Below are 24,842 nucleotides of genomic sequence, written 5' to 3' on the forward strand. Positions count from 1 at the left end.
AACAGAACTTTTTGTGTACATCTGGCCATCTCTCTCTCTGGCTTTGTTTTTAAATCAGTGTTGTTCCTTTAGACAGCCCATGCCTCACCGTGGTCCAACAGGTTTGATCTAAAGCTCAATGTGGTTTATCTGTTTATTTATAATTTGCATTTGATTTCACTGGATGTTGTTTGCTTTTTGCTGGTTGTTCTGCTGCTAGTACTGCCATGCGGAATACCTTGGTCTTGGGTGTTGCTGTTGCTATCTCTGGTGGTGCCAACAGTGTCATGCTCCGTCTTGTTCTTGCTGGAGCCTCCTTTGCCCCCAAACAGGCTGCTGGGCTGGTTGACAATGCGGGACAGCGTCTCCAAGGGCTTCAGGGCGGCATTCACGGTGTTTGCCATGTTAGGACTGATGCACACAAAAGACAAATCATCATGGGAGTCCATTTAAACAAAGCTGCAGCCTGATAAATATTCTAGAAATGGGTCTGCACAACAGTGCTGAGCAAAATACATAGATCATGTAGATCTATGCTTTCACTTTATGGTCAACAATACTGCTATGATGATTTCTTTTGTATTGGCAAGATTTAAAACACTTACTTAAATATTTGAAATATCCATATGTGGCAAATATCCTACCGATCTTAACCAAATCCCAAATCTCTCTGAATGGCTTTTCTTTTTAAAGGAAATCTGTACTCAAACTCATCAAATCTCACTAACTCCTTCTATAGGGTTTTCAATATTACAACAGTGAATGTTACATAGTCTTAGATCTGGCTTTTATTCCAGTGTCAACATCTTGTTTATTTTTTAACCTGTGTGTGTGTGTGTATACCTGGAGAGGTCGAGACTGTGTGGCACGCGGGCAAGGTCATTAACCAGACCCTTCTTGAGGAAGAGGCGGATGATGTTGTTCATGCCGTTGTGCTGTGTCTTGGTGGTGGCTGTGCTGTAAAAGCTGGAGGTGGATGGGCACGACTCCATGATGGTGCTGATGATGCACATCACAGCCTGCAGGCTGGGGGGCACACCACAGACACAGTCACTCAAAGAGCACAGGCACATAAGCTCATTTATACACATCAACACCACCTCAGCAGACCCTGAGAATGCCTTCGTTGCATACATAGTCACAGAAAAATGTGCACACAATTAAAGGTTGTATCAGTGATAGCGGGGATACGTCACTTCTGTTGATGTTCAAACAAAACAGAGCTAGCTCGCTACTCCCTCCCCCCCATGCAATTAAAACTCTCCTAAACGCGCATCTCGTCGGTTATTGGTTGAAACACTTTATTTTGCCTTTGAGTGGGCTGCCAACCCTTGTTGGTAGCAATTGTTTTTGTGTACAGACCTCGGAGCCTAGGCTGCCTACAGAGATGTGTTCTTTTGACGGCCTGCTCATGGGGCAGACAGCTAGCGGATCGTTAGGAAAGATTCGATTTTTTGGGCCTGAAATCGCTGATACAACCTTTCAGGGGCAGAAAGCAGCACAAAACAGCATAGCGCAGAACTCTCCAAGAAAAGATGACGAGGAGTTGTTGTGTTGCACCAATCAAAACAGCGATGGTTAGAGAATATTCAATATTACTATGAAGGAATGCATGCCTTCGCCACAAAAACGGCAGAGGTTATGCAGGGCTGTATAACGCGACCTATTGTCATATGTGCTACACAAAAATCAGAGAATATCAATGTAATATCGGTGGATATTTAATTTCAACCTTCCGTTCATTTAGACGACAAGTAGCCTGCCTAAAAAAATGTGTCTATCTAACATTGGCATTAACAGCATAACTCTCAAAAAGAATTTCAAGTTTTTGCCTGAAATTGCACTGTGCCTATTTACAAGGGCATTGTTCCCACCTCTTCTGGGGCCTACCATCAAATGTTGGACCTCTATAGAAAGCTGAGAACCTCTAGTTTTTGTAGGAAACAGTCAAAATAAATGTGTGATGTACTCACAAAGAGTTACAGAGGCTAGAATATAGTTTTTTCTTTCTGCCGGATTACAAGCATCTCTGAACTGACCACATTTCAGCCCTCTAGGTCTCTTGATATCCCTTAGAAACACAACTGAGCCCTAGCACCAGGTCTTGTGAAGTTGTGTGCAAAAGTAGATCAATATAGAATGAAAATATGAGTGCTTTAGACTATTATTTGCCAAGGTATGCCCATGCGTTTTGTAAAATGCCTATGGATACTCCCCATAGGACTTTTTGTTATCCAAAATGCATACTGACAATCAAATGCTTACTGCACATGAACCCCTTTGTGTAGAAGCATAATCCTGGTCTCAAATGAAAGGTAATAGGACATTATGTAGCCTATGACAGCATATCATACCAGTCAATTGCTATACTAATTCACAACCTTTCCCTTGCTCATGTCAATCTGTGTGAGTCATCTGCCCAACCCTGTTGTCCTGTGTGTGTGTGTGTGTATGCATGCCTGCCTGCCTGAGTGTGTGTGTGTGTGTGTGTGTGTGTGTGTGTGTGTGTGTGTATGCATGCCTGCCTGAGTGTGTGTGTGTGTGTGTGTGTGTGTATGCATGCCTGCCTGCCTGAGTGTGTGTGTGTGTGTGTGTGTGTGTGTGTGTGTGTGTGTGTGTGTGTGTGTGTGTGTATGCATGCCTGCCTGAGTGTGTGTGTGTGTGTGTGTGTGTGTGTGTGTATGCATGCCTGCCTGCCTGAGTGTGTGTGTGTGTGTGTGTGTGTGTGTGTGTGTGTGTGTGTGTGTGTGTGTGTGAGCAGTCTGCCTGTCATCCCTTGCTGCCAGGCAGAAGCTGCAGTGTCAGGCGGAGCGTTGAGTGACTCACCGGGCATGTTTCTCTGTGCCCTCTGCCATGGCCAGCGCTCGGCTCAGGGCAGCCTTCACCTCATTGACCAGCGCCACCTGAGCGTCGGTGCCAGTGCCGGCGGCCGCCAGGCTGGCCAGGAAGAGGCGGGCCAGGGCGGGTGTGTCCTTGTCCTCAGAGTTCTGCGTGTGCGGCAGCAGGTGGTCCAGAACGAAGGCCAGCACGCTGCAGTCCTACACATCACAAGAGACAGAAGCGGGACACTCAGACCACTGACACACAGCTGACAAGTCTCCTCACAGAGGAACAAGGTTAAGGCACAAGGGGTCAGCAGTTAACCTGAGATTAACCTCAACCTGTCAATACAAATGTTAATCACCTACGCAAATGCCTCCACTTTCAAATGGCTAAAAATTAACTTCATAAAATAGATTCATGGTCCTCTGACACATTGATGTTCAACCACATACGGTTCTTTCTAAATACTTAACCAATATGACAAGTGGGAGTAGGGTTGGTAAAGGATATCGTCACAGCTGTAATTGCCTTCGGCACTCAGCCTTCTATAAACAGTGATGTCCTTTACCAACCCCCATGACCATGAGTTTCGTTCTGAGCGGTTTTGCTCCTGTGTTGGTTGGGAGAGACCGGGAAGAGCAGTGGTGTGCTGGCCGAAGGGGGGCTGACCTCCTTAATGAGCTCGGACTGCCCGGCAGTGTAGCTGTAGGAGGCGATGAGGGTGGCGATGCCCACATAGGAGCGCACCAGCTCGGCCAGCAGGCGTAAGATGGTGGAGGTGGGCATGAGCGGCTTGCTGGCCTTGGCCTTGGCAGCGCGGCTCTCCTCCGAGGCGGCGCTCTTATCGCCCTCCTGGTCCTTCTTCTCCTCGCGCATCTCCTCTGGCGTGGACGCTGCAAAGAAGGGTGCAGACGCATGGGGGTGAGGAGGAAGGGTAACCAGAGAGGATTTATGCACGTGTCCATAGAGGCTTGCTAATAGTGTGTGTGTGTGTGTGTGTGTGTGTGTGTGTGTGTGTGTGTGTGGAGGCTAGGAAGGGTCAGACAAATGGTAGTAAACAAAGAGTGCATGAAAGAGGATTTATGCAGGTCTGAGACTTGATAATAGTGTCTGTGTGTCTGCGTGTGTGTGTTCAGGGAGTTACCTTCTCCTTGTGGAGTGCCAGACTGGGAGGATTCTGCCACGGCTCCATCTGCAGCAAACACCTGAGTCTGGAACAGCAGAGCAGAGGTGTGATTCAGAGCTTTTTCAAAGACACACACAGACACACATGTACAGAAATGATGAAAGACTCACGTTGATGTGGAAGGCCGACTGCGAGTCGAAGTCGCTGCCCTGGCGCGTGAGCCTATACTGCTGGTACACGTCGTCTCCAACATCCTGCAGGATCTGGCACAGGTCCTGACCTCCAGGCACAGGTGCAGCACGCTCCTCTCCTCTCTCCGCTGTGCACAACACGAGAGGGAGAGAGGGAGAGAGGGGGAGAGAGAGAGAGAGAGAGAGAGAGAGAGGGAGAGAGGGAGAGAGGGAGGGAGAGAGAGAGAGGAGATATGATGAGGGAGAAAAGTAAAAAAAAAAAAAAAAAAAAGGAAGTTGAAACAGCTCTGCGAAAAGACTGCAGACTGACAGCATATGGACTAGAGCAGTAAGCTGATTCTACTGGCTGGCTCTGGTTCAGGCTTACCCTCTTCAGGGGCGTGGTAGGCTGCCAGGGCGTTGAGCATGTCATAGATGACCTCTTTGATGGTGTCAGGAATGGATGGTAAGGGAGACAGCTTCAGGGGGGTAGTCTTTACCAGCTGTACTGCATTGGGCCCTTTGATCCTCAGGTTCTCAAACTCGTCATCTGATGCTAGACGGAAGAGCCATCAATGATTATAATGATCACAGGAGTATGAAGTATAAACATACCAAGAGGAACCATTCTACAAATGATATTGCACAACAACCTCTCCACTATGTGCATTCATAGCTTTGTCTCAGCTTTTACAATACCATATGTGATGGGATCTGGAAAAACCCTCACCAACTCACCAAGATTATGAAACCATCCTAGCAACACCCTGGATACAGTCCCCTATCCTGGATACCATCCTAGCAACATCCTGGATACCATCCTAGCAGCATTTTAAGTTGGTGGGTTTGTGATGGGTTTTCCCAGATCCCATCACATATTTGCATGTGTGATGCACGACCACTCACCTGTACCTGCACCCCTCGGGGCGGGCAGAGCGATGCGCACGCAGCTATTGGCCGTGTCCGTGAAGCACTCGGGGTTGCGGCAGGCGGCCGGTCCCAGCACCCGCAGGATGTAGTTGATCTCTCGCGAGCCTAGGCTGCCGGACACCACGCCTGAGGTGGTGCTCCCAGCCCCACTGGTCACAGCAGAACGCACCACCTGAGAGACAGACAGACAGATAGATAGCGCAAGGGGCAGACACAGTGAGCGACAACAGAGAAAAAGACAATGATGGCGAGACAGGTAAAAAAAGAGAATGATGGGACAACAAGAAAGAAAAGGGAAATTAATTGATGTCATACACTCATTCAAACACATAGACAAACTGGATATAGACCCTTTCAACAATAAAAACAAAAACAATGCCTGAACGTTCTATTTGGGCCCCAATCTACTTCCACTGCATTAAGATAACATATGGAATGTTAAAAAGTAAGTCTTGTGGGGCCAACTATGATGCTGATAATGGAACTCTCTTGAAAGGGTCCATAAACAGCAGCACAGTGAATCGGTCAGGGCACCTTCTCCATGGTGTGTCGGAGAGTGGCCGGGTCCTCGATGATGTGTCGGAAGAGCAGCGTGACGAGCGGTGTGAAGCCGTTGAAGCCCGAGCTCTGGGTCAGGCCCAGGATCATGCGCGTGCTTTTGAGCTCGGCGAACATCATGGCGTACTGGTGGGCGCGCGTCAGCCGCAGGCAGAGCCGCAGCGTGGCGTGCAGCGTGTCCGGGTCCACCGGCACGCTGATCATGCTCACGCAGGCGCGGATCAGCACCGTCGTCATCTCCTCCGTCAGGCCCTGCACCACAATGGCGCCAGTCTCGGACGCCGCCGGCGACGAGGAGTCCTGGGCGGCCGCGGGCGTTGCGGAGGACGACGTAGACGATTCCTTCTGCTCCGTCTCCTCTTTGGGTGGGGCCATCTCCACGGCCGTGGACGCAGATTCTAAAAGATGCGAGTGAAATTTCAGATCCAGCCTCAGTGGTGGACAAATCATAAATTCGATACAAAACTCAATGCTCTGATGAACTAGGACATTTGGGGTTGGCCTGCGTCTCTGCCTCTGCATTTGTGAACCCTAATGCAACTTACTAAGCATGAAAAACTGATAGGCTGGACAAAAATGTGCTTAGCCTTCATGACTTTGCTGGTGCTCACACTTGTTCTATCTATCTAGCCAAAGCTGTGGAGAGAGATGCTTTACCTGCATCAGCCTGGGCGTCCTCAGTCTTGGCACGCTCGCGCTCTCCCTCCTCCCTGTCCGCGTCAGTGGCGCTGCCAGCTTTGGAGGGCTTGGGGGCACGTGGCATTCTCTGCAAAGTCAGCATCACCGGCCGACGGTTCCCTGTCTCCTCGTTTACCTGCACAAACGCACGCGTGCACACACACACACACACACACAGTTGAGTTGAGATGGTGAGCATGGAGAAAGCCAGAAGGACATAGAGGAAAATGTGATGTGATAGAGCTAAATGGTTAAGACTTTTATTTTCAATTACAAATAATAAAAAAAAAAAAACTTTTCATGCATGCATTATTCAAAAGGTTACGCTGTCTGGACTGCCTATTCAAAATATGAAAGTCAATATAGCTGTGAAGGGTTGCCATACTCAATGCTTTGACATTTGAGTAACACTAAATTATGCATGGCTAGCGAAGGTAAATTCACTGTGACAAGAATGTGGCAGAATAACAACAACCATTGAAACAGGTGGACACTTAGTTTAGGTTTAGTTCAGGGTTGCGCAAATGGGATTTTACTGAGCATTAAACAATTTAAGATTCAAATACAATTCTCTTTCGCCCATCTAGACTAGGTTCAGTATTATGACTTATACACTCAACTCAACTTCTGAGTTTTAGACCCATAGTGCTGTGGTAAAGTAATAAATCAACTGCAGTGTTTCCTGACTGAATATCAAAAGGTAGCCATTTACAAATTACATGGGAATAAATGGACATTTCATTTCAAAAAATAAAAGAATACCTTTGATGCCTCTGACTAATTACTTACACTGAAGACATTTTTTAACTAAAGCTTAGACTTGTAGGTTTTTCATAGGGATTTCTTTTTTAATTCTGGTTGCTAATCACAGCATTTTAACATAAGCTGTTTTTAGATAGAGATCGTGCAAAATTCACAGGGAGGAGACGTCTTTATGCCGCATTATCTGTCTAAAAAGGAGGTGGAAAATTGCCGCCCTGGAGTGAGATCACATGTTGAGGAGCCAGGAGGCAGGCCCAAATAGCAACTTAGGGTGTGAAGAGCAACGCATACCTGTGCATGATTTTCAAAACAATAGCTTTGACATGCATCAGTTTAGCTGGGGATTTTGCCATCAATAATTTTGCCCTCACCACTGTGAAGGAGACGTTGCTATTCCATGAAGACGAGTAAGATGTAGGGTATAATTAAGTTTTGTTAGCCATTCATCTAGTAGTGCTTTTCTAATGGATGCCAGAAACTACTTTCATACTATGACAGTTTGTAAGTGTTAAGCCTGCTACCATCGCGAGTTTTGGTATGCCAGGTCCATATAGGCTACAACAAAGTGTTTCTAGAGAGAATGTTGAATTTAGTCAGGCCTGTGTGATATCCTGGCCTGTGTGATATCCTGGCCATATCCTACTATCTCTAACTAGCTCGTATTGAGAAGAAAGCATGACTGAAAGAACGATATACTAACTATGGATAATTGTGTATACTAGACCATAAAGTGGCGAGATGCACATTTAGGAGAGTTTTAATTGCAGGGGAGGGAGGGGGAGGGACTAGCGAGCTAGCTCTCTGTTTTGTTTGAACATCAACATACAACTTTTAAGTTGGCTAATGTCCAGCTCCTAGATGTTATGTGGCTAACGGTAGTTTACGCTGTGAAGTGTGCAGTTTTTTTGCGCCACTATAAGTTGCCATAGCCTATTAATGGGTGTTAAGGTATTAATATGTTGCTTGATATAAAACTACAAATATTGAGCACAGTCCAGCATGGAATGTGAACCTGTAGTACTAACGCTTGGAATGCTGCAAGAGTATGAATACTTTAGAGCTATGCATCTGTTGTCAGATGTCATACATCCCATTCGTTTTAGCTTGTTAGTTTGGCTGTACACAATCCCAGTAACCATCGAAATGTGATGCATGTGTATTTGGGCTTAACAGCAAAGAACAGGCAGAAATGGGAGAGGTAACACGATAATGTAAAATCTTGCTAAGATAGTCGACAGTTCATGCTTTGTTTTATCGCTGGATTTTAGGATATATAGCACCCGATTTCATTCCGACCTACAGTCAAATATAGCAGGCGTTAAATTACTGGATTTAAACATTGTCGTAATGTGCTGTCGCTGCTATTGCTGCTGTTGATCAGTCAAAAAAAAAGAAAAAGATTTTAAATCTCCTGGTGGTGGGTAAGACATATGTAGCCCGCCCAAATTCCTCCATTCCGCCATGATGCTTTTACACTGGTGACGGAACCAAATGTTTCGCCTCTGTGACTACACTCCTTGGTGGTAAAATTGGCGGGCCATGTCGACCCTCGTTCCACCTCGGTGTCTCTAAAATCGGCAGGTGTTCCGCCATAAAGCCCATATATATCGCGGCAAATCAGGCAGTGTAAAAACTTCTATAGTTTAAGAGGGACAGGAATTAGGAAAAGGCTGCTAAAGAAAGGCCCATCTTCTGTTACCACATGCATTATGTGAGTAAGTAACCCTGCGAGTAAGACCAGGGTGGAACCATCAGCCATACCTGCACCATGGTGTTGAACTGCACGGTGTATCGGCGCCGGCCGGCGGTGAAGCGCACGCTGGTCTCCCCGGCGCGCCAAGCCGAGTCGATGGTGCTGTTGTTGCTCGCGCTGTAGCTGCACCAACGGCCTGAGCGGTCATCAAACCAGCGCCAGTTGTTGCCATTGGGCTGCAAATACTGGACATGGGGGAACAGACAAACAATTTACACCACAGGCTTCAAACCGATCCGTTAAATTAAAGATCCATGGATTAATTGCCATAGTGTAATAATTTCTGCACTGTGGCGAGACTACCCACCTTGTTCATTTGAGCTCTCCGTTTAGAGGAGACTGCCATTTTCTCATAGAAGTCAATGAGCAGGAGCACGGGGGTGATCCACCTACACACACACAGAACAGCAGAAGGTCAACTCCACCACTAATGTGAAAGTGACTGAACAGTACATGATGTGGTAGTGGGAGCACGTGCTGTGACAGAGGGAGTAATCGGAGGCTGAGCGCACTGCTCAGGTGTGTGCGTCTGACTCACTTCGGAGTCTGGATGTCCTTCTGCTCTTTGGCCGCCTGCAGGCAGGGCTGCACCACCTCCAGCAGCTTAATGAGCACAGCCAGCACCCCACTGTTCTCTACCACCCGCGCACATGACAGCTTCAGCTCCTGCACACACACACAGAGAAAAGGCCAAATTAGAGGGCTGTATTGTTTGCACATCAGTATGAGGAGAATACTATACGTTATAAAACAGTTGTGCTGTTTGGGGGTGAATGTAATACTGTTGTAAAACATCAACAATCAGCAGGCTTTACTATACGTGTGTTTTCTGAGAGCATGGTAAGTGATATCTACACAGTGAGCATAGGGCCACAGATAATGCTTTCGCTGCACAGCAGATTGTTTCTCACCTCAAAGAGCAGTGTGAGCAGAAGGATGCGCGTGGCCAGGTTGGAGGCCTGAGGCAGGGTAGCCATCTGCCGGGTCCACTCGGACACGGTCTTCGTGTCGCTAGTGGTGAGCGGCACTGCAGCCTTGATCAGAACATCAGCAGCCTCCCACACCTGTCAACACACACACACAAAAAGTCAATTGGGCAGCTCATTCTCCACAATTTGAAGAAGTATGTCTTTCTTGTGCAGTCTTATTTAAAAGATGTACAAAGCAGCCATTCCAATTTACCACAGGCAAACATCTCTTTTCTGCAAGATTACACTTTAACTGAAGCTACTTTACAGCTGGAGGAACAGTGAGGAACAGATGGACATATTCTGGCCTCAGCCTCGCTACATTTCTCCAACCTCCAAATCTACGGCGTGGGATGTGGTGTGGTGTAGCACACAGCCAGGGGTCACTGACCTGGTTGACGACCTGCCGGAGGATGAGGTCACGGTACTCGGGGCCGCTGCGCTTGATGGCGGTCATGAGCAGGTCGCACAGGCGGTACACGGTGTCGGGCAGCTCGTCCAGCAGGTGGAAGCAGCCAGGCAGCATGGTGTCGGTGAAGGCGTGCAGCTCGGTGCTGTCGATGGGCTCAGCCTCCAGAATGCGCTCCAGGCAGCGCGCCTCCTCTTCCTCGGCCCGCTCCCGCGCCCGGCGCTCTTCCTCTTCGCGCCGACGCGCCGCCTCCTGCAGGAGAGATGGAGGGAAAGAGACCGAACAGATGGAGGGGAAAAAAACAGAGGTGGAGAATTTAGGCTTGTACTGCTCGATCCACTCAGAATGTACTGATAAAATAGTGACATAACCCAAAACATGACAGTTGCATGATGCACTTTTATTCAAGTATGACAAGGAACACAATATGATGCAATGGGTGATGTGAATATGGGACAAGTGATGTTTAATAGCAAAAATAAAAAGAATGAAATAAAAACGAAAAACCCTGGGCTAAAAATAGCAAGCTGTTAAAGCATGTCAGCTGTTACGTATGCGTGTGCGTGTATGCGTGCAAGCGCTTGTGTGTGAGAGAGGAATGAGTGCCCACCTCGGGGGAGTCAGAGCGCTGATCCATGCTGACCTCCTGTCCCAGAGACATGGCTATGGCTCTCATCATCTGATCCTCTTCAGACATGGCAAACTCCTATGAAAACACGGCACACAGTAACTACACTGTACAGGCCATGAGGGAGACTATGTGCGTGCGTGTACTCCATGGGTGTTGTCCAAGCATGTGCTTGAGAGCGTGCAGGTGTGAGTGTGTGTGTGTGTGCGTGAGTGCTCTTACCCTGACTGCTGCGCTGAGCAGGGGTGGGGGGTGAGTGAGGAGGTACTCAGTGGCCTGCTCCATGGTGCTGGTGTTGAGCAGGGCCTCCATGGCGTGCTCTCTGGAGAAGCCCATGTCCATGAGCTATACCGCACCAGGGAGAGAAGAAATATGAAATATTAAAAAAATAACATTAAAAAAGGTAAAAAGGTGAGAAGCCATTCTATTCCAGGGGAAAGAGGCAATCGTGCAAAAACTGCAATATTTTACCTGTGTGAGCTGAGCTTGGTTGACCTGCGGTTCTCTCCGCGGTGTGGAGCTGTTGGCCTCGTCTGCCGCTCCTGGAGCCGGCGCGGTGGTGGCTGTGGGGGCACCCCCCTCTACGGTGGGCCCTCCGGCGGCCGGGGCTGCAGTGCCGGCCGTCCCGGCGGCGGAGCTGGTCTCCTCTTCGGGGCGCACGGTGCCCTCGCGTTCCTTGGCCAGCCGCTCCTGGATGACGGGCTCGCCGCGCAGGATGTGACACAGGATGGCCAGCATGGACTCGGCCATGCGGCCGCCGTACACCTTCAGCGGCTTGCGGTTCCACAGGCTACGGATGCAGCTGAAGGCCGCCTACGAGAAAGAAAAAACACCAAACGACATTTAAAAAAAAAAACAAAGCAACAGAAAAACAAAACAAAGCATTCATCTTATCTGAACCATTCTCGGTCAGAGGATCACACAACGACAGCACTGCGAGCAACACTGAAACGCTGGCATCTGATGACAGACCGCTGTTCAGGCAGTGACCAACTCACCTTTTGGGTGACAATGAGGAAGCGCAGGGCGCTGAACTGGGGCGCAGTAGCAGTGGCTCCGGGCACCTTGGCGGGCAAGGAGTGGGGAGAGTCCAGCACGGTGCTGGGGTTCACCATCTTCTCCACCAACATGAGCCAGGCGTCCAGGAACTCTCCCGTGCCGTCAGGCAGGTCAGTGTGCTCCAGCCCCTCAGACACGGGCACCTTCCCTCCCATGGACAGGGCCCAGTTAAACGTCCTGTAGGTCAGGGGAGACACACACACACACACACACACACACACATTACCCTCAGCTAACACTACTGATCTACCACCATTTCGATTTGCCTGCAGGGGTAGTTTGTTTCTAACAGGGTTTAAGGGGTGTAGGGGTTAAGAGGAAGTATCGTGTTCCACTGCACTCACTCGAACAGGGCATCATGGCCACCAGAGCAGAAGAACTTCTGCAGCATGAGGTGGTAGGGGTACTTCCTCTCATCAAACAACATGGGGGACGTAAAGCCCACAGAGCAGATAAAGAACGTCAGCCTACGGAGGGAGGGAAGACAATGTCAAAGGCAAATAGTGTCTGACGAGGATACTTGTGTTATATGTCTATTTGTACCAATTGCACATTTTATGACTATACTTTTGTTGTGGGTTATAAGACACCTGTGCTTAATTACAATTAGAAATGTAATGTTGCATCCATACTGTAGTCATCAGTATTTTGAATATGCTTGTTGGAGGACCTTAAATGAACTCTAAGAGATGCTGACTTGGGGAAGCCACTGGAGCCGAAAGCTAAAGCCAGAACAGGAGCTCCAAGTGGCCAGGGGAAATGAGAGGAGGACGCCGCCGTACCTGAAGCGTGGCGTGGGCGTGTAGGGTGGCGGCTGCCAGCTCAGGCCCTTGGTGAGAAGCTTGGTGAGGGAGGATGCGGTGGCACGGGCGGCGGGGGTGGGGGCTGTGCCCGTGCTGGTGGTGTGGTGCGAGCGGCGCTGGCGCACGGGCGAGCCCACGCACAGCTTGACCAACAGCCCGAAGAGCTCGGCCAGAGCCCGGCCTAGCCGCGAGGAAGCTGCAGGAACAGCAAAGAAATTCACACCCAGGGCCAGAAAGGGCAGGGCTGGGCTCAACTTGAGCAACCACTATAATCCATTTATCTGAAATAATCTAGTGCTAAAATAAACATGCTGGGAAGTCAAAATACAAATATCATTCCAGTCCTGCTAGCAAAACAGTAATCTGACTATCATAAGCTTCAATGCTAGAGGTATGCTGCCACTGACCTGAGAGCAAAGGTTTGATCTGCTTGATACGTGTGGCCATGGCTGGGGTGAGTTTGGACTTGGCCTTGGGGTCAGTCGCAGTGGGCTCATCAGTCTCCATGGGGGCCAAGGTGTCTCCGTCTAGACCCATACCCTCCAGCAGCCCTTGGGCTGAGGGGTCCACTCCCAGTGCATCTGCCTCTGCTGGAGCAAACATCACCCAGTTTTATGAACTGTTCCAACACATCACTTTATTTTTTAAGACCGGTTATCTTTCACAACTAAATTTATACATTTGCCATTTTGGTAATATGTTCTTAAAATGCCACTGTGTCTATACTCCAATATTCGTGAGGTAACAATGTGCTTTTATGATTGCATTTTGGACCTTGTCACTACTGAGATGGAGGCACTCTCTCCAAGCCGCTATGCTGGACGTATTGCATAATTAATCAGTGACACCAGTAGGAGTGCATGAAGAGATGGCAGTGCTTCCACTCTCCTAATTAGCGCTCAATTAAGAGCACGACTCCGGTCTGGATCTCCTTACCGGTTCTCCTGCTAGAGGATGCAGCGCTGCTGCTGCTGCTGCTGCTGCTGCCTGATGGCTTCTCCTCCTTGGGGACCAGTTTCTGCATGTCAGCCTGGCCGAACTCACAACCAGGGGGCAGGCTACAGGGGGGTGGGTAGAAAGGAAAAAAAGGGTGGAAGAAAAGAAAGAGATATACAGAGGGAGAATGGAATGGATTAGCACCACTGGTAGGGGGCGAGAGGTTAAACACAAGGCTGATTGTGTGGCGTCGGGTGGGCTATATATAGGCGCGGCGGTGAGAGGCGAGCGCTCGCTGACCTGTTGGGCGTGCAGAGGGACAGCAGCACGGTGCTCTCCCACACCAGCGAGCAGTACAGCTGACTCAGTTTGTTCAGCACACTCAGGCCAAGCTGGGAGCCCCACTGATTCACCGAGATGGCCCTGATCTCGCTCTGAGAGAGAGAGAGAGAGAGAGAGAGAGAGAGAGAGAGAGAGAGAGAGAGAGAGAGAGAGAGAGAGAGAGAGAGAGAGAGAGAGAGAGAGAGAGAGAGAGAGAGAGAGAGGCAGAGGAGGATAGAGTGAGTGAGAGAGACAGAAAGGAATGCACATCAGCATTCTTCGCAGTGCTTCTGCCTACATATCCAAACACAGCACAAAGTCAGGACAGAACGGTACCGATTCATATAAGCCGCATCTGACCACATTCCTTGCAAGCTTTTCTGTACAATTAACCCCTCTGGTCCCCTGCCATGACTCACCTGTCCAACTCGACAGGTGTGGACAAACATGAGGATGGCGTGCAAGCGTGTGCAGCCTTTGATGCAGGAGCCCGGCGTGGCTGGCCGAGGCGTGGCGTCGGTGACGTGGCCGGCGTTGGCCAGCTCGCGCAGCAGCACCGAGCCACCTGGCACCTCGATGGGCCGGTGCAACGGCTCCAGCGCCGTCAGGATGCTGTCCAGCTGGCACAGCCCCTCCTGCAGCACCTTGGGCTCATGGGACAGAGTCTGCGGAGAAAAGGGGGATGGGTTATTTCCACACAGGCCAGAGAGCTAAGACGAGGAGGATGCAGAAAAGTGAAAACTTGGCCCCACATAATCACCGTTTGTTGCGCATAACTGTTAAAACATTATCAGTGAGCCTGAGTTGACTATTGCAGTTGGCTGAAACACTGCTAGTCCAGTATCTCAGCTACAGCTCCATCTGTGACTCATTTGTCTGGCACTTAATCAGTGGAAATGGCAAATATAGAGCTAACAGCCCTGACATGGTCCAGTAATGATTTGTCCTTTCCTGACTCTCTAAGTAAACAGTGATTGCGCACTTTCCCAAGACCATTAAGGTGGACTCACAAGTATGGACTTGCAGACTCCCGCCACGGCCTGACACGCAGGGGAAGTGGGGAAGTCGATCGGTAGGTTCGGCAGGCCAAGGATTGAGACCAGGGGCAGCAGGCCCTTCTGGTTCACAAACTCCTGGCAGTGGTCATCGGTTGTGTTGTTGCTAAGGATGGACTCTACAAACTTCATCTGAAGAACAGAGAAAAAAAACGAGAGAGAGAGAGTTAACCCTGGGGTATATGCTTTTTGGAGGTGTTTCCATTTGCCATGTATGGAGAATCAATATGTCAGGAGCGTTGGCTGGACACTCACCACATTCAGAATATAATCCATGAGGGGAATGGGGATTCTCTCCTCAGTACCAACCACTCTGTGAAAGCAACACACAAACACATGGTCAACACTTTCCACATTAACAGGAAGGGGGGGACACAATTATCCCATTCCACCACTGACTCTACTCCACCGGTGACATACAAAGGGCTCCTGTTCACACAAACGCCACGAGACGGAATGTGAACTAACTGTCTGTTGCTCTCCGGCTCCCCCTGCTGCTGGCTGAAGGTGTGGAGGGCCTCCTCCTCTTCCTCGTCCTCGCTGGAGGCCTCCTCGGCCGCATGGTTGGAGCGCGTGGAGGCCACCACCACCGTGCCGTCCGCCTTCTGGATGGACGGCTTCTGGCAGATGTACTCAGGGGCTCGGCCCAGGTTACAAATCTCCTCCAGCAACTGAGGGAGAGAGAGAGAGAGAGAGAGAGAGAGAGAGAGAGAGAGAGAGAGAGAGAGAGAGAGAGGGCAGAGGTCGTTAGCATCGATGCTAAACTAGCCACCGTGGTTGTTCTTGAGCTGGTCCGATGGTCATGTTGGGCTCTTGACTGAGCGCACCTTAATTATGGCTGTTGTGGCGTCGGTCTTCAGAGTGGGTTGGTGTCTCATCAGCTCGTCCACTGCACTGCCCAGGTTGGAAGCAGTGTCTCCTGAAACATACACATGCACACGTTTTACTACCAGCTAACACAGTATAATCCATGTTCTCTAACTGAAGTAAGCTCAAAAGCAAGACACAATGATTGTGGATGCGTGTGTGTGTATGAATGAACGAATAAATGAATGTGTCAAGTGAGCACAAGTAAAAGTGCTTAAGCCTGTGTGTGTGTGTGTGTGTGTGTGTGTGTGTGTGTGTGTGTGTGTGTGTGTGTGTGTGTATAAGTGCACTCTGGCTGAACCCCTGCTGCTGCTCACCCAGTGGGTCGGAGCTGCGTCTGCGGCGCATGGCGGGCAGGTAGTCGGGGGACAGCAGCACCTTGAAGAGGCGCTCAAAGGGCTGGCACTGCACAAACGAGTGCAGGCCGCGGGCGTTGAGGCACAGGGCGCTGAAGACGTTGGGCAGGGAGCCCAGCACCTCCCTGGTGGCAGGGACCTGCAGAGAGAGAGAGAGAGTCTGAGAAAGAGAAACCAAAAAAAGCGCGGAGGGAAATAAAAATAAAGAGTGGAAGAAGAGGGGAGGGAGGCAGAAGAGAGAACGAGTGAGAGACAGAGTGCTGGGGGGGGGGGTGTGAGCGACTGAGCAACTCAGGGAATGGCGGGGGAGGAGGTGGAGGAGGAACCTGGCGGAGGAGAACTGCGTCCGTCCGCGTGGAACCTCCGGGAGATGAACAACAGGAGCCCGCGAGAATAACACAGTCGCAGACAGATAGACAGGCACGAACACACAGGAGACAGAAATGAAGCGAGATGAAAGGATGGAAAGACTAAGAGACAATTCGCTCGAGAAAGACGCAGACCAAGAGTGACAGAGCACAAGCCATCCCTTTAGAACACTGCCACTACAATAGAGGGAAGATATAGCCAATCCATTCCTATCGGTTCACAGTCTGCCAAGCTGTGACATTTAAAACAAGCCAACCACTGGGTAAAGTAAATAGGAGAGTGGTCAAAGAGAAAGATGGTGGAAACGATAGCGCAGTCAATTTATCAAACTCTTTGTGCAGCCAGACCAAATTGAGCCACAACACATCAAGGCATCAATTTATCCTCTCCAATGGCTAAAATATGTTTTCAAGTGTATAAGAGCAATTGGCAGACCAGTCCAACAAAAACATGCTGCCCAGGACTGGAAACAGTTCCAGAGTTTTTTATGGAACTCGTTCTGTCCACAATCACATCTATGCAGGGATAGTTGTCGGCCACACAAAGAAATAGAGATATTCCTTTTCCTCCAGGCTTTGGCCACCTGCCCAAAAGACCATGATGTGGGATTCCCTGCACATCACTGCTGCAGGTGAAAATAAAAGAAAAAAGGAGCACAGATCTACAGATACACTAGAGAGAGGGAGAGGAGGGGGGGTGACTGAGAAGGCGCAGACTCACGTCTTTGATGAGCAGCGCGTGCAGCATGACATCAGTGAGGCCATTGTCCTGTAGAGAGGAAAGCAGAGAGGGCTCCTGGAACACAAACACTGTCACCACCTCCGTAGCTGCGAGAGAGAGAAAAAAAGAGAGCGAGAGAGAGTGAGAGAGAGAGAGAGTCAGTTAGCAAGGGGAGGTCACCACAGAGAGAGAATGAGGGGGAGAAAAACTGCAAGACACTTGGCAACAAATGTGCACCAGTGTAGCACAGGCCCATACAAGGAAGCTGTGCTTTCTAATAGCACAAGTAACACAGCACTGCTCTCTGGTGAGTAAAGACAAAACCTAGAGTTACCATAACAGGTTCCACCACTGAGAGGATGATCAAATTTAACTCTACGGTGACGTGTATGTGTGTGTGTGTGTGTGTGTGTGTGTGTGTGTGTGTGTGTGTGTGTGTGTGTGTGTGAGAGAGAGAGTAGACTCACCGAGGAGGAAGAGTGAGGGCCCGTAATACTCGGCATTACTGATGATGTGCTTGAGTGAGGTAGGCAAGGACCCATCCATTACTGTGAGCAGGACAAGAGAGACAGAGAGAGAGAGAGCAGAGTCAGCAGAACACACCCATCAGTATGCAGTACCACCGGGACATACACAGTCTGTTGTTGCCTACACCATACTTAACTGGGCCATTAGCCACTAGCAGCCAACTTGTTAATAAGATAAGGGAATGTGCATTCAGAACAGCGCAGCGTTGCTGAGGCTCACCATGACGGATGCCATCCGAGAAGGCTGGGTCCTGAATGGCTTTCTTTAGGAAATTCAACATGGACTTCAACAGAGCTGCCCTCTGTGGGATGCACTGGACACCTACGAGGAAAGCACACCACGTTAGACCGCAAGTCCACTGAATCTCGACACAAGCTGTGATTCTTACTGCGAATGTGTGCCTTTTGCACTGAATTCTGGGTAGTGTAGTTACCTGCTCTAGGTGTAGAGGCCGTGCTGCTCTGTGCTCGAGTGTCTGAGTCGGTTTTGGTGCCGGCAGACGTGGAAGGCCCAGGGCTGCTCTCCATGAAAACCTCAGACACTAAAATTAAAAACAACATCAACATCAGTATCTGCATTGGCGTAATAACACAGGTAGCATGCATAGGACACAAATGGCCACAGCGAAACTGCCAACTGCTGGGATAAACATAGACACCATCTTGGAAGGCACTCTCTCTGAAGGAAGCTTTAATAGGAGTTTTTGCAAAGGAGGGACTTTGGAGTTCCTAGAACTTTCTGAGAAACTACCCTTTTTTCACGCATTTGCACTACTTGGAACTGGGGGCGTTCCAACTTTAGACTATGGTCTTTTCCCTGAACATAGGAACTATGACTGACGTACTTACATGTTGATTGGTCAAACATAATAGCCAACTTAGCCAAGGCAGCAAAAGCAACATTTTTCTTTAAACTCTGTGTAAAAACCATCCAATTTCTGTGTATATTTGTTTAACACAAAAATTGCAGATAGAAGCTGCCAAGGCTGACTACTGCAACACAATAAATGCCTTCTGGGCAGATGATAAGAACACGGATGAAAACAGCAATGCTGATCCCACCCCCCAAATGCCCAATGCTACCATGATTTTCTAATCAGTCAACAAATTTCAGTAATCTAAATAGGAATGCCATATGTTTCATTAATATATGCTCATGTAATAAATAGGCTGCAATCCTTAAGTCAGTATGACAGTAATCTACCTGCGAAGCTTTCACGGACATCACCAGGACAGACAAGAGTATTTTCCACTGGGGTAAAGTAGCTAGTGTACACTAGCTGCAGCTTATTTTATCATGTTATCAGTCAATAACTTTACCATGTTATCTGTCAATAACTTTAGTAGCCTAAGTAACTATGCTGTCTGATTCATTAATTCATTAGTATAGGATGCTACCCTGATGTTAATGCTATCTGCCAATAAACAATTAAAAAGAAAAAGATTTTTTTTTAAAAACTGCTGATTTATGTACTGTTATCACCTGGATAGTGGGCCACATTTTTGCACCGTAATAGGATAGGCTATGCTCAACAATCAACCATCACAATCTTCCACTGAAACACTGTTCATCTCATGAGAAAATGGTAAATATGAGCTAGTATGGCATAGAGATTGTAGGCAGGTTTAATAAAAGTCAAAGAAATATTTGGCAGACATGGCAATGTTTTTGTAGGCTAAATAAAGATATGACCCTCTTAATAACATGCCCATTTCTCACTTTTTAAAAATATAAGGGAAAGCCAAATAAATTCTTGTACAATTTTTTGGTCCAATGTCATGAGTGCTCCACTAAAACATTCCTTAGATAACCTCAGCGTTCCTACTAACGGTGTGAGTGCAAACTGAAAAACAGCCCTAATAACTTAGTTCTAGGGGTAGCCTCTCCAGTCAGTAGTTAATGGAACGGAGTTCTTAGAACTTTTTAGTCTGAAAACGCCTAATAGGGAAAGTACTGACTGTCCATGTCTGTGTCCATGTCCTCTGTGTCCGCTGTCGTGCTGGGCCTCTGGATCTTTGGCTTGATGACAAATGGGCACTCCTTTCTGGACAGGTCCACCTCATGCTGTAGACACACACACACACAGTAAGATATGACACTATGCATCAGAAAGAGAACAGGGGTTTAGCAAGTCTGTAAGGACCCACAGGCCTACCTCTAGTCTGCAGATGAATATGGAAAGGCCGCTGTGAGACTGAAAGGCAGCCATGTCCAGGTTGGTGATAAGGTCCACAACACGCACTGCTCGCGTCACAAAGGTAATCTGGTCCTGTTCGTCCCCCAGGAACTTGATCACCTGTGAGGTATACATAGACCACAGGTGAGCCGTAGGAAGACTAGAACCCCAGTCTTTCACAAGACAAGGGGGCCCCCTCTTCATTGGGCTATGCTGTCCATCCAGGGCAAAGACTGCAAGCTAACGAACAGCGGAGCAGAGACGACTGTCTGCATCACTCTGCTCATTAGCACAGGAAGCCAGGCAGACAGGAAGTCAAAGAGGCCGACTGTGAACAGAGCAGAGCAGGGCGGGGGGGGGGGGAATTCACCTTGAGCAGGGCCTCCATCATGCCACAGGAGACCAGCGCTTCCCCACCGGCGTCGTAGCTAGCCAGGTGGTATAGGAATGAGAAGAGTGCCGTGGCAAACTGGTGTGGGTACGGCTCCATGAGAGGATCTGGAAAGTGCACCAATACAAGGGTTAAAACACACCACACCAGACACACACACAGTGCTGTACATGTAGGTAACAAATATAAAACATGCAAAATGAACTGAATCGCTCATCCACAGCATATAGCTGCCATTAAAGAGTTCAGAATACTTTCTCAAACGTGCAAAAAAATGAGAGGCTCCAATGGCTGTATGGAATCATCCATCTGCTTACCGATCATGGCCTGTATGCAGTTGCGCACAAGCACTGGCAGAAAGCCGTGGTAAGAGGCTGTGCCAGTGCAGTCGATGATATTAGAAAGCTTTGGCGTCCGCTCCAGATGAACTATAGACGTCAAAGTGCGTAGAGAGGCAGCCTTGATGTCCTGACATAAAACAGGGCATAAGAGTAAGTGCCAGTGTACCACCTATGGCCAAGGGTGTAACAGCACAATAATGACAACCAATGTCCCATCATTCCTAACCTTGAGGTCAAATTAGATGGGTGGTTATGGGTTAAGATTAGGGTTGCAAAATTCCGGGAATTTTCAAAGTTGGAAACTTTGGGAATTAACGGGAATCTATGGGAATTAACAGGAATAAACTGGGAATTTTTAATATGGCAAGTTATAGACTAACAGGCAACTTAAATGTAGTGGACAAAACCCCACCTTGCAGCATAATATTAGTTAAAACAACCTGATTTAATGCAATTTCAGTCAAATTTCTACCCTGCACATATGTCAATCACATGCATACAGCAATCGGCATAGGCTGCTAGACAAAGGAAATCTATGGTGTGTTCATATGCATGGGGAAAAAATGTTCCAACCAATTGGATTTTGTTGTTGAGTGGTGTAGTGTAGTGTAGTGTAGTGTAGTGTAGTGTAGTGTATCTTGGGCAGTTCAGTGTTGCTAGTTTAGCACACTAGTAAACCATAGGCAGAGAATGGGATTCCCGCTAGCATGCTAGCTAGCTTTGTATGCTAAGCTAAGCAAAAATCCAAACATACAAATCATATTGCTTATTACGAAACAAAATGTTAATGTTTGTATATGAAACAGTTTGTATGAATTACCCAAAATTCCATGTTAATTTCCGTAAATTCCCATTATTCCCTTTAATTCCATGAAAGTTTCCGATTTGGAATATTTCCAAAATTCCCCAGTTTAACTTCCCATGGTAAGTTTCCGGAAATTTACCGGAAATTTTGCGCCCCTTTGCAACCCTAGTTAAGACTATGGATTGTACTAAGCTACTAGCCGGGAAATATCCTCCAGGGTTAGCAGCTAAAAATAACAATGCATAGAGCTTTAAAGGTAACAGCTGCAAAATTTCCCAACATTTTTTGGCAGGTGACCCTATTTTAATGTCACAAAAGGTTGGCGACGCCACTCACTGACAACATGTTGAGAGGGAATCTCATCTCTGCTGTAACATCCAGTTGAGAACGGTATGTGTCACAGCAAGCTAATTCATTTGTTTGACTAACTCGCCTGGTTGTTTTGCATTATTACCCATGATGATCCCATGGAGGATTTCTAAGTTTATTTTTACATAGCTAGATTGTAATGAAGGATCCAATTAGTTACTTAACTTGGAGATTTTCATATTTTTTTATGCAATGTATATGTTGTCGATTGTAAGATACCCAATATCTAAGCTGACCCAATTTGAATTTCAGGCGACCCCACATGGGGTCCCGACCCCAAGGTTAGGAAACAATGCCCAAAGGCTACAGAATGATAGGATAGATGTGTTTATCTTTTTAGGATTCGACCATCCACCTTGTGGAGTAAGTGCAACAAAAACATCCTGTAGGTTAAAATCAAAGAAGCAGAAGAGAAACACAAGATGTAGCTCACCACTAGCTGTTTGTCTGTGATCTGCAGTACATCCACTAGTTCCTCTATCAAGCCGTTGTAGAGGATACTGTTGGCAGATTCTTGGAGGGCATTAGAGTACACTGCAAAAATAACATTGAGGGTAAAAGAAAAATGCACCTCCAGGGTATATACAGAAATTCTTAAGTTAAATTGAATACCTTTTAATACCTTCACAATATTGTTTAATACCAACACGACTTTGAGCTGCAACTAGCTACAACCTTTCGAAATTCAGTGTTGGGGGTAATTAATTATAAAGTAACAGATTACTGTAATTTTTGTTAGTTAACTTTCTGAGTAAGAAAGTGTAGCAATGCTTACAATTCAAATCAAGTATCTATTATTACAGTTACTAATTTTTGCTTCAATAAAAACACTGGCCTATACACAATTATTTGTTATTTAATCCTAACCCAAGATAAAAAAAGTTATTGTTATGTGTAGGAAGAGCACACAGCACGTCTCCAGCACTACACTCTTTCTTTCACCATCATTCTATCTCAATCAAGACACACGACAAATGAAAATCAGAAAAGGTATACTGGACTTTCTTCTAAAAAGGCCCACGACCATACGCAGCACACACACACACACACACACACACACACTTGCTGTCTCATAATTTGCCAGTCAAGGGATCACATTCAAAAATAGGCTGTCACATTTTACAAAAATACTAATTATTAATTGGGTGCTGCTGGGCCCCGTGTGATAAAATACTTTTGGGCCTGCACGCTCCCTGTGACAAAAAAATTGAAAAATAACCCCTTAAATGGTGACTTCTGGGGAATTTTGTGGAAACTAATTGACAAATTGACTTAAAATATATTATATTATAATATATTGATAGCATATTACAATACAGCCTATACAAACCTACACAGGTTCTTATATTCAACTAATTTTAAGCAAGCCTATTGGGACTTTGATCTCATCACATACTACATCAAGGGAGTAACCCTATAGCTCCTGAGCAAGCTTTGAATAATGTAAAGGTAACACCTGTTAAACTAACCTTAACATGACATTTACTGAGGGTAGAAAATTTTCAATCTTATAGCCTAAACCTTATCTTATAGCCTAAACAAAACAACACTGTCAGGCCTATATTTAACCTCTATTCTGTAGTCAAAGCAGGGGTAGCTCATTGCAAATAACCCCTTATAACATGTGCATATGTTTACATGTTTGTTTGAATGAAAAGGCCTTCTGCCTTTATGGAGACTTTTAATTAGAAAATGGGTTATTGTGATACTGTATGTAGGCTAGGCCTAGTTTAGGCTATGTCTGCTGCTCTTACAGCCTGTATCATTGAAAACGTGATGGCGCAAATGATTACTTTTTTGGATGACAATGACACCTGGTAGCGTAGACATACTGATAGCTTCAATGACGCATATTTATGTGGAGACAGTAGCCCTACGTGGCCGATGAGCCAGGAAGTCGACTCTTCCACCTCTGATTATGTCCGCCCTTTCTTGTTTGCTGGCTAGTAGACTCCAGAGCGGTAGAAAAACGGCTCTGGTAGACTTCATATGTGACCTGACGGCATTCACTCCCATCCATGGGCATTTATTGTCTTTTTTACAGACGTGGCAATAAGCCTCTTGGCTGTTGCCAACTAGCCTAAGCCAGTGTTTGAATCTCGAGTCCTCTAACCAAATGTCCGAAAAAATTAAATTTCCCATAACATCGTCAATGGTAGCGAACTTTTGGCAACAAGTTTAGGCAGTAAGCCAGCCGTATATCCAGTTTGAGCGGGCGCTAAAAGTTTTTACCGCAAATGCACACTGACATATCGCTCAGGTCCTACTCGCACATATAATTAATATAATATAAATAAATTCACGCGAATTTTAGGAGGTAGGCCTGCACTTGACACAAATGGAAAACATCATAGTTAGTGGATCGAAAATGTAATACCTCATCAGATGACGTTTATTACTTTTTAATACTTTTAAATGGCCTTAAATGGCTAATTTCATTTACTACCTTTTAATACTTTTTACAACCCCGCGGACACCCTGAGCACACATTCATTGGGGAGGTTTGTTCATGGATTAATGGAAACAAACAAGACCTTTATTTTTGGGTCAGGACGTAGTGGGTCCCTGTTGACACATTGACACACAAACACACGCTCTGTCTCTCTTCCTCCCTGACACTCACCGAGGATGGAGATGGCGTGTAGTCTGGCCTGGACAGCCTGCAGCCGCTTCTTGTGGTTGGAGAAGCCGTGGGCCAGGCGAATGTGTGTGAAGAGCAGAGTCTGCTTGTCCTTTGGGATGTTGTACATGACCGTCAGCGACTCCATAATCTCAGACGGGCTCTCCGAGATCTGGCCACGAGAGTAAGCATAAAATAACGTCCAAAACAATGCCTCTGCAAACCTGCAATACTAATGCACTTATTCTAAAAACAGGGCTTACCTTATCCAGTTGTTCAATATGAATGTAGTGTAACGTGTTACTGCTCGACTGTAACAGACAGACAGAACTGCGTTAAAAA

The 24,842-nt window shown here is 47.3% G+C and overlaps 1 protein-coding gene across 15 annotated transcripts in view; it reads right to left on the minus strand.

The window, feature by feature from the left end:
* huwe1 (HECT, UBA and WWE domain containing E3 ubiquitin protein ligase 1) overlaps positions 1 to 24,842 on the minus strand; it is a 56,777-nt gene that overhangs the window by 25,899 nt on the left and 6,036 nt on the right. For 11 of the 15 annotated variants that reach the window (XM_048242367.1, XM_048242371.1, XM_048242377.1 and 8 more), the window contains exons 9-49: positions 24,764 to 24,811; positions 24,504 to 24,672; positions 22,314 to 22,414; positions 20,683 to 20,833; positions 20,345 to 20,472; positions 19,954 to 20,094; positions 19,757 to 19,862; positions 18,232 to 18,339; positions 18,018 to 18,119; positions 17,738 to 17,818; positions 17,271 to 17,377; positions 16,143 to 16,320; positions 15,786 to 15,877; positions 15,427 to 15,629; positions 15,214 to 15,271; positions 14,914 to 15,090; positions 14,323 to 14,568; positions 13,883 to 14,016; positions 13,583 to 13,704; positions 13,054 to 13,236; positions 12,626 to 12,842; positions 12,188 to 12,310; positions 11,783 to 12,020; positions 11,256 to 11,597; positions 11,007 to 11,129; positions 10,767 to 10,862; positions 10,139 to 10,408; positions 9,691 to 9,843; positions 9,318 to 9,445; positions 9,087 to 9,168; positions 8,788 to 8,964; positions 6,244 to 6,400; positions 5,563 to 5,984; positions 5,005 to 5,200; positions 4,487 to 4,654; positions 4,099 to 4,247; positions 3,947 to 4,013; positions 3,472 to 3,695; positions 2,806 to 3,017; positions 823 to 1,005; positions 218 to 390 (exon numbers count right to left, since the gene is read on the minus strand). In XM_048242367.1, the coding sequence (XP_048098324.1) occupies positions 218 to 390; positions 823 to 1,005; positions 2,806 to 3,017; positions 3,472 to 3,695; positions 3,947 to 4,013; positions 4,099 to 4,247; positions 4,487 to 4,654; positions 5,005 to 5,200; positions 5,563 to 5,984; positions 6,244 to 6,400; positions 8,788 to 8,964; positions 9,087 to 9,168; positions 9,318 to 9,445; positions 9,691 to 9,843; positions 10,139 to 10,408; positions 10,767 to 10,862; positions 11,007 to 11,129; positions 11,256 to 11,597; positions 11,783 to 12,020; positions 12,188 to 12,310; positions 12,626 to 12,842; positions 13,054 to 13,236; positions 13,583 to 13,704; positions 13,883 to 14,016; positions 14,323 to 14,568; positions 14,914 to 15,090; positions 15,214 to 15,271; positions 15,427 to 15,629; positions 15,786 to 15,877; positions 16,143 to 16,320; positions 17,271 to 17,377; positions 17,738 to 17,818; positions 18,018 to 18,119; positions 18,232 to 18,339; positions 19,757 to 19,862; positions 19,954 to 20,094; positions 20,345 to 20,472; positions 20,683 to 20,833; positions 22,314 to 22,414; positions 24,504 to 24,672; positions 24,764 to 24,811 (6,535 nt within the window). The remainder of the gene's footprint in view (positions 1 to 217; positions 391 to 822; positions 1,006 to 2,805; positions 3,018 to 3,471; positions 3,696 to 3,946; positions 4,014 to 4,098; positions 4,248 to 4,486; positions 4,655 to 5,004; positions 5,201 to 5,562; positions 5,985 to 6,243; positions 6,401 to 8,787; positions 8,965 to 9,086; positions 9,169 to 9,317; positions 9,446 to 9,690; positions 9,844 to 10,138; positions 10,409 to 10,766; positions 10,863 to 11,006; positions 11,130 to 11,255; positions 11,598 to 11,782; positions 12,021 to 12,187; positions 12,311 to 12,625; positions 12,843 to 13,053; positions 13,237 to 13,582; positions 13,705 to 13,882; positions 14,017 to 14,322; positions 14,569 to 14,913; positions 15,091 to 15,213; positions 15,272 to 15,426; positions 15,630 to 15,785; positions 15,878 to 16,142; positions 16,321 to 17,270; positions 17,378 to 17,737; positions 17,819 to 18,017; positions 18,120 to 18,231; positions 18,340 to 19,756; positions 19,863 to 19,953; positions 20,095 to 20,344; positions 20,473 to 20,682; positions 20,834 to 22,313; positions 22,415 to 24,503; positions 24,673 to 24,763; positions 24,812 to 24,842) is intronic. The other 4 variants (XM_048242382.1, XM_048242372.1, XM_048242373.1 and 1 more) reach the window with 3 other exon arrangements.

The sequence above is a fragment of the Alosa alosa genome, chromosome 4 (assembly GCF_017589495.1).
Source record: "Alosa alosa isolate M-15738 ecotype Scorff River chromosome 4, AALO_Geno_1.1, whole genome shotgun sequence".
Taxonomy (NCBI): domain Eukaryota; kingdom Metazoa; phylum Chordata; class Actinopteri; order Clupeiformes; family Clupeidae; genus Alosa; species Alosa alosa.